The sequence below is a fragment of the Eucyclogobius newberryi genome, unplaced genomic scaffold, assembly GCF_026437365.1.
Source record: "Eucyclogobius newberryi isolate DKJ021-1_F unplaced genomic scaffold, fEucNew1.0.hap1 SCAF_6, whole genome shotgun sequence".
Taxonomy (NCBI): Eukaryota; Metazoa; Chordata; class Actinopteri; order Gobiiformes; family Gobiidae; genus Eucyclogobius; species Eucyclogobius newberryi.
In genome coordinates, this window is record NW_027316278.1 from 5,686,213 (window position 1) to 5,695,289 (window position 9,077).

Below are 9,077 nucleotides of genomic sequence, written 5' to 3' on the forward strand. Positions count from 1 at the left end.
TTAAATAAAATAAAACCCGTCATGGGCCCTTTAATATTCAGTGCATTTACAGATGAAGCGTTTAAAATGTGCACGACACAAGCAACTTTTCCGCCTTCTCGTTCCCATAACGATGCTACTTCTTTGCATAAATCGGCTGAATAAGAGTTAAACGCCCCAGAACGTCTCAATGAAACGCGCAAAAGGAAAAGTTACACGGTGCCTTTAAACATCTTTTAGAACGGCGAAGCCTGCAAAGCGCCCGAGTCCAAACACGGCTCTAAAATAGTCTCGCCCTGTGGTAAAACGGTTGAGTTGGTAACAAATCGATGTTGAGATTGTTTAAAATGAGCGAGGAACGTGATAATTGTCCACACAAATGGGATTTTGTCGTGTAAATGATAAACGCTGACAAATTTGATAAAAAAACAAACCATTTGCTCAAAGAATGTGTCACACAGAAGCCATAATGTGACTTAGTGCGCCCGACATATTCTGAAATGCACAATATTCTTGGATTAGATTTCCTTCTCTCAAATTTATTCTGCGTTATTTCTATTATTTAAACAAATGTTGAACCTTTACTTAAGAACTTAAACTAGTGTCCGCACTGAATCCCACACAGGACTCGTCTTATTTTGATCCGTCAGGCGTTCCCTCATCAGTGTGTGTGTCCAGCCGCAAGGGGAACAAACAAAGCTAGCTTACCCCCGACACGCTAACGTCGACACGCAGTTGTAACGAGCGGGATTAGCGGCAGAAACGCTCAGAACGAGTCGCGGGCGGACGGATTTTGACGTCACGAATCAGGGACAAGAGGACCTAGTAAACAAGATTCATGAAACGAGCGTGAATCACAACTCCAGCTATGATTTTGATGAAGGAACACCTAGAGGACAAGTTATAACATATGTAAGAGTAAAAACAAACATCTACTTTACGCGATGTGTCCTTTAAAAAGTCGACTGAAACATGGAATCGGCCGTTTTGAAAAGTCGAGAGTAAATCATTCCCTCCGGTGACACGGAAGCGTTTTTTTTAAAAAGTCAAACCCCATTTGCGTGGACACTTCCTGTTTGGGGCCTACTGCTCGCCGGGCCGCTCCAGAGTGTCTATGACCCGGCTCAGCCTGATGTTCAGGAGCCGGACCTGAGTGTCCAGGTGGTCGATCTTCTCCTCCAGCGAGCCCTGCCCCCCGCCCCGGCGCCAGTAGGCCCCCACGGGCCCCGTCATGAAGTACACGGCCATGATGAAGCACAGGGGCAGCACCGCCTTCTCCGGGTCGCCCTCAAACTTCTGCAGGATGTACAGGCACGACAGGGCGAACAGGGCCATGCGCGCCACCCAGAAGAAGCGCCCGAACAGGGCGTGGAGCAGGTAGAAGAACCCGCCCAGGAACATGGAGAGGAACCAGTAAGCCACCAGCACCGTGGCAACCAGGAGGAGGGCGCGGGCCGGGGAGCTGCTCAGCGACGTGGGGCTGAAGTAGTGGGTCAGGTTCGACGCTGAGGGGGAGGGAAGAGGGAGGGCGAAGAGGCGGAGAGAGAGAAGGGGAGGGAGAGAGTTTAAAATGTTTAACCCGGTACATTTGTGTCACCGTGATACGTTCAGTTGTTGATTATCGATGAAGTGATTCATGAACAGTCCCAACACGCTCAGATCCAGACAGAAGCTCATGTCTACAACTGCACTAAAGGCACCGGAATGAAAGAAATATTGTATTTTCCGGACTATAAGACGTATACTACAGAGCGCGACTTATACTCCAGAGCGACTTATGTGATATTATTTGTTATTTTCACACTGACAACCACAAGAGGGCGCTCTAGGCTCTGAGCGACGCAGAAGAAGAATCTGCACTTCCTCTTCCTCTGGAGTTTGTGGAGTTGTTTAGAAGTGACACAGAGGGCTGTACAATTTTGAAAACATATACAAATAAAATTGGGCTTTTGTCAGAAGAACCCCCGCGCGCGGCACCCGAACCCGAGACACGCAAACCCCCGCGCGCGGCACCCAAACCCCCGTGGCATACTCACAGTCGATGCCCATGACGTCCAGCAGGTCGGACCAGATCTTCCACAGCGCGTCCAGGAGCGAGTCCACGCCGTGTACGAAGCGCTCCGTGGTTTTGGAGAAAGACTGCGGCACAAAATGTCCAGCGTTAAAAGCAGAGAACAAAACACTTCAGTACTTTTCACGCACAAATGTCACACGATTATTTTGGTTAAATCGATCATCGCGATTCTTCAGGTCACAATATGAATCACGAGAACCCAAAAATAATAATCCTGACAATTTTAGATGCAAAATTAAGTTCAAGCTGTGGACAAAAAGAGAATTAAATGTAAATATCCTTTATATCTGGCTGTTTTTTTTCCACATTGAACTCATTTTCGCTTTCAGAAAGTTACGTTTCATAAAAGCTTGTCACAAACTAAAGGAACGGTCACGTGTCAGACAATAAAAATGAAAGAAAATGTAAGATTTCACTGGTGTTTAGCCACAGTCTCGATAATCGTGAATAATATTGAGAAATACAAATATTTTAGATGCAATTTTATGACAATCCAACAGAAATGAATAAAAAAAGTGTCTTAAAATACATTATTTGAGATTAATCATCATGCAAATGTAAAATGTCTGTAAAAATTTACACTTAAGTGCAGAAATATCACTTCATCATTTGTATTTTTAATAGGCTCTTTTTGTAGTGGTTTTTTCATATAAATTCTTCATTATTCGTGTATCAAAAATCGCGGTTACACGTTTTACAGTCCATAACGACACTTACAACTTCAAATATCACTAATAGATTATATTATATTTCCCAGTGGCTCATTCACAGAGCACGTGACAGGAAGAAGCTGAGAAGAGACCAAACTAGGAAATGCATTTTTGTCACTTTTTAAACACAATTAAAAATGCATAAATCATGTTTTGAAGTGCACGACAATGGCCTAATATGCTAGATTCTGATCAAACGACAGCTTTAGCGTGATCAAACGTGACATTTAGTTTAGCAAACGAAAAACACTCGACTCTACAACTTTAACAGACAGAAATATGATTAATAATTGATAATTATCCATCAATGTGCAGGAAATACAACATTCATATTCTGATTTATAGTTCACAATATGGTGCTAACATGCTAGTTTATTAGCTCCCTGCCATAGAATGAATGAAAGAACAGCTTTTGCACGATTCATTTCCATTTCATGTAGTTTAACAAACCCAAAACAATAAACTTGACACGTTCCGCGGACAGAAACGTGACGAATGTGCGACAGAAACGCGTAACTGTTGTTCAGCACCGCACAAAGAGCGGCTATCGCGCTAGTTTAGCCTCTTTTTAGCCACTTCCGGCCACAGAATGTTGTTGTTGTTGTTTTATGGCGGTTGGCATCCGAGTGTTGCATTACCGCCAGACTTTGTTGTTGTTGTTGTTGTTTTATTGCGGTTGGCATCCAAGTGTTGCATTACCGCCAGACTTTATTCCTCAGACTTTGTCGTAGTCCTCAGACTCTAGTTTAGCCTCTTTTTAGCCACTTCCGGCCACAGAATGAATGAAACGGCCGCTTTTAACGTGATCGAATCCCGCGCGTGCCGTTCAACTCACGCAAAACACTCAGACTTTGCATCTTTTACGCGCAGAAACGTCACGAACATTCGCTTATTCGACACGACGGCGCGCGCAAAGTGCTAGCTAACGGGCCCGTTTCCGGTTTGCAGAAAATAAAATACCCAAAAAAAAAAAAAACACACGGAAATAAAATAAAAGGTTTATGGTTTAATAAAGATGTTTTTTTGGACTCAGTCTCACCTTGTACAGGCCTCGGATGTTGTCCTCGCCGAACACGCTGCTCAGGGTCTGGTACACTCCGTTGGCCGCTCGCCTGAAGCTGTTTCCGGGCTGGTTCCTGCTGCTCCGCGCCGCCTCGGACGCGCAGAGGAGGAAAGACGCCCAAACGAGCAGGAAAACCGCGAATGCCGGAGCTCTTTTCATGGCGACGGACGGGACGGTGCACGGTGCGCGACGGCGGAGCTGCGGCCGAAATGTGGAGCGGAGAACGGCGGGTGGAGGAGGAGGAAGAAGAAGAAGAAGAAGCGGCGGAGGAGAACGGCGCTGCGTCAGGAGGCGGGGCTTGTCTGGACCGACGCGCTGACGTCACGGGCGCGCACGGGTTTATTTATTTATTTTGCTTGGGAATTGTTATTATTTACGCCAGGATTCTTAAACGTTTTTCCAGCGCGCGCCTTCATTGGGAGATTAAAATATAAACGTGTCCACGCCCCCGCGGCAGAATGAACGCGGCGCTGCGGTAAATACTGCGTTTCAAGGAGAAGACGCGCTCACGTCACTGTGTATCACTTTTAGCACTGACGCTGACTCTTCTTCTTCTTGATGTTACATTATAAGTGTTACATCACCGCCTACTGTAGTTCTACATCTAAAACCGGCCTCACACCGCGACGTCAAATTTGCGCCAGACGCAGAAGTTGGAGCCTCTACATTTATGTGCGTCTGAGGCGTCCTGCACATGCGCAGTGAAGGAGTTGTGCTGTGTTGCTTTTCTTTTGGTGTAAATGAAGTTTTATGGTGGAACAGGTTGAGAGAGTGGCTTTAGTTTATAAACTTTACAAAGTCCAAAAGCGGAGGTGATGGGCCCCGGGGCCCGTCTGGGACCTGCAGATACTTCAGAGCTGAGCAGAGTTTAGTCAATATCATTATTTGCTCCAAGAGCTGCGTCTTAAGGATTTTCTTTTATCCTTGCAGGGTTTGTTTTGGGTCTTCTTCCGTGTCGTGTGGAGCGTCATCTCTGATTGGCTGCGCCGCGTCCAACGCAGAAAAGATGGATAATGCTCAACTTGTCTGTCGGACGCACTGGATGTTTTTCGTATGACGCGTTCGATGCGTCTTTACATAGACTTTGAACGTTGTTGTTGTTGTTGTTGTTTTATGGCGGTTGGCATCCGAGTGTTGCATTACCGCCAGACTTTATTCCTCAGACGTTTCGTAGTCCTCAGACTCTGTCGTAGTCCGTAAAAGTACTCCTCCCATCGCTTTGGCGTACAAAGCCCATGAGGTCATGATGTTTTTTTGTGACTAGAATAGTTGTTGTGTCAGAGACCAACCGGCTTTTAGGACCTCCCCTGTCTCGGCGCTGCAGGTTGAGTTGGGGGAATTGCTGTTACGGCTCCGGAGGCTAGAACTTCTGTTGGCTTACTGGGTGAATGTGCAAGGTCATACGAGCTCTCACCCGGTGAGGGACTTTCTCAGGGTTGATGGGGGGCAGAGTGAGGCTGGCGGTATGGTTTTCAGCCAGGTAGGAAATGCGAAGGCGCGGCTTGCGGGGGTTGGTGATCTGCGTGTGAGCCCGTCGGTGGCTTTGTCTGCTATAGCTCCGTGGAAGTTTGTCCCGGCTCCTGTTGATGTTAGCTTGCATGGCAAGCTTAGAGGAGTCGCTGGGAGGGCACCGCAGTTTGCCGTTCAAGCGATCATCGATAAGCACTCAGGTGATGTGTTTATTTATACCGACGGGTTTAGGGATCCTGAGAGTGGGCGTACTGGCGCCGCTTATTTTGTGCCTGACCTGGGGCTAGCGGTCAAGAAGAGGTTGACAGATCGCCTTTCTGTTTTCACGTCGGAACTCATAGCGATACGGTTGGCGTTGGAATGGGCGGAATCTGCTTTGCAGTGTTGCGGCATTGTGGTGGCCTCTGACAGCCTTTCTGCATTGCAAAGCATTAAATCTGGGAAATCGGATTGCAGACAGGATGTGTTGAATGGCATCTTCTGTCTGATGCTCTCCCTGTCCAGGAAGGATGTGAGGGTTTCCTTCATTTGGGTCCCTGCGCATGTGGGGGTGGATGGTAACGAAATGGCTGATGCACTGGCTAAACGTTCCCTTCGGCGGCCATCAATTGATGTGGCGGTTGAGTTGGGCAAGTCTGAAATCAAGCCCGTTATCAAGAGTCATGTGGTCGGCCTTTGGCAGGAATTTTGGAGCCACTGTGTTACTGGACGGCATCTCTATCACATACAGGGTAGTGTGGGTCCTTGCGGGTCTATGGGCAGGAACGCGTGGGAGGAAAGGGCCTTCGCCCGCATGAGGATTGGCCATACTGGACTCAATTGGTCACTGAGTAGGATAGGCAAACATCCGACCGGTCTGTGTGGTCACTGTCGGGTGCCAGAGACTGTCGAGCATGTGCTGATTTGCTGTGAGGCTTATGATAGAGAAAGGGCCGGGTTGGCCTTGTTGTTGCATTACCGCCAGACTTTATTCCTTAGACTTTGTCGTAGTCCGTAAAAGTACTCCTTCCATTGCTTTGGTGTTACAAAGCCCATGAGGTCATGATATGTCTTTGTGACTAGAATAGTTGTTGTTGTTTCATAAACTGTGCTGCTCAGACTCAAAGCAGAACTGAAAGGATCAGGATCATTGCTAAAGCTGCAGGGAGATTCCTTGGAACAAAGGAGCTTGATTGGGCAGATATAGAAAACAGGCTAAAGGCGCTAAATGGGAGTCGGAGTGATGGGGGTCTGCTTTTGGGGAGTCAGAGTGATCAGAGTGACGAGATGGGGGTGGGGGTGGTCTCCTGTCCTCGCCCAGTCTCGTAGACGCACGGCTACCAAGCGGCGACATCAGTGGACATATTAAAGCCTATAGAATGAAGCCTAAAGAATAAAGCTGTACGGTGGAAGCACCGAACGTCAAAGAAGGAGAGGAAGATGAAGAAGAGTCTCCCTAAAGCCTGTTGTTGTTGTTGTTGTTGTTTTATGGCGGTTGGCATCCAATTGTTGCATTACCGCCAGACTTTGTTCCTCAGACTTTTCGTAGTGTTACAATACCGTCAGACTTTCTCTGAAACAACAACAACTATTCTAGTCACAAAGACATATCATGACCTCATGGGCTTTGTAACACCAAAGCAATGGAAGGAGTACTTTTACGGACTACGACAGTCTGAGGACTACGAAAAGTCTGAGGAACAAAGTCTGGCGGTAATGCAACAATTGGATGCCAACCGCCATAAAACAACAACAACAACAACAACAACAACAACAACAACAACAACAACAACCGGCTTTATTCCAGGGAGACTCTTCTTCATCTTCCTCTCCTTCTTTGACGTTCGGTGCTTCCACCGTACAGCTTTATTCTTCAGGCTTTAATATTTCCACTGACGTCGCTGCTTGGTAGCCGTGCGTCTACGAGACTGGGCGAGGACAGGAGACCACCCCCACGTAAACTAGGCGTCTGAGGGCCCCTTAAGACTTTATTCTTTAGGCTTTATTTTTTAGACTTTATTCTTTAGGCTTTATTTTTTAGACTTTATTCTTTAGGCTTTATTCTTCTCCCGCTGTGTTTATGTTTCATTGTCTTTAAAGCTCGTGGATCAAAGCAGAAAGAAATCAAATGCACAAATGTTATTTTCGCTTTAAGCGTATTCTACAAACTCTCTCCTTCTCACTCTTTTTTTAAAACACATTCTTTGAAGACGTAAAACTGAAACGCACCGCTTCAGTTTCATGTGCTTTGAACTTGTGGGCTTCTGAAGAATGAAGTCTAAAGTGTAAGATGTAAAACAACAACAACAACAACAACAACAACTGCAGAAGGCGGCGGTAATGTAACACTGAAGAAGAAGAAGAAGAAGAAGAAGAAGAAGAAGAAGAAGAAGAAGAAGAAGAAGAAGAAGAAGAAGAAGAAGAAGAAGAAGAAGAAGAAGAAAACTGCACGGCCGACTTTCATGTCTTATGCAGCGATCAATGTACAAGCACACAAACTATAACATTTAAATGAATTAATAAATGGATAAATAAATAGATGAATAGATAAATGAATGAATAAATGAACAAATGACTAAATGAATACATATATAAATAGATTAATAGATGAATGATTGAATATATATGTGGCAGTATGGCCTGCGGGCAGACCATGCCACTTCCTATTGGCTAATCATTAGGGCCGTTGGCCAATAAAATGTTGTTCCGTTTTGTCATTCATCCTCTGACCTACGCACTTCCTGGGTCTGGGTGTTGCTCCACGTACCTCCGCTCTCCAGTGCCGTGGCCTGTCACCTGGCGCCGCTTTGTTAACGCTCCGATGTGATCTCTGCTGACTCGGGATTGTTGTGGTCTCGCTGTCATAGCCCCACAACGCGTGGTCCCGGGCAGCTAACGTGGTACGTCCTGAGCGTGATATGCCGGTAGCCTAGTGTTCAGGTTGGCGTTAACCAGGTCTCTTTTCAGATGTAACCTAAACTCTCTGGAGCGGCGGTGTGCGCTGGAGCCATTGCCTTGCCTTGCCCTCTGTTGATATGGATGTCTGTGCCCTGTGTTGTCCAGATCCACTGGACTCTTAAAAGACTATACATCCACGCATAAAGAACTGATACGAACTGTGTTGTTACCTAAGCCTGTGTTAAAGTATTTATTAAATTAATAGCCTGTTAAATAAATTACATGTGAAACTGGAATCTGCCTCTGTATAATCAAGAACGAATCTGTGTGTCCTTTTAGTTAGTTTTCCGGGTGTAAGCCCGGTGGCGTTGTTGGTTTTATTTTCTTTATTTTTATTTAATTTAAATTAGTTTAAAACATTTATAGTACCACCAGAATGCCACATATAGATGAATAAATACATGGGATTGATCTTAGAATATCACACAATATGAAGCTCAATGTGATTTTGTTCCAGTAAAACTGCTGCGCCTGAGCGACAGCTGTAAACACATTTACTCTGGCATTTCACAGCTTTATTCTCATGGGAGCTCATATTTCAGCACCAAACGTGTGTGTTATTGTTGTGTTATAGTTGTGTTATTGTTGTGTTATTGTCTGCCTCGTTTGTCATGACCAAACTCCGTATGTGTGTGTCATTGTCATTGACAGTGTCGCTTTTACAAACCAAACGCCTCATTTTGTCTGAATGTTGTCGTGGCCTTTGAGTGATTCATCTGAGAAATAAAGCAGATTTAAACGTATGATACTCCTCCACGTCCTGATGCACGACTGTAGCTAAATGAAGACTGATACAAAAGAGATGGAACGAGTTTGAACGACATTCGCCAAAAACACGTCGTTT

At 45.7% G+C, this 9,077-nt stretch overlaps 1 protein-coding gene across 1 annotated transcript; it reads right to left on the bottom strand.

The window, feature by feature from the left end:
* Positions 1 to 4,047, bottom strand: bri3bp (bri3 binding protein). Its single transcript, XM_072433709.1, has 3 exons — positions 3,803 to 4,047; positions 2,016 to 2,118; positions 1 to 1,484 (listed from the first exon to the last, which is right to left on the bottom strand). The coding sequence occupies exons 1-3, from the start codon at positions 3,983 to 3,985 to the stop codon at positions 1,063 to 1,065; spliced, it is 708 nt and encodes a 235-aa protein (XP_072289810.1). The 5' UTR covers positions 3,986 to 4,047; the 3' UTR covers positions 1 to 1,062.
* Between the last annotated feature and the right edge of the window lie 5,030 nt (positions 4,048 to 9,077).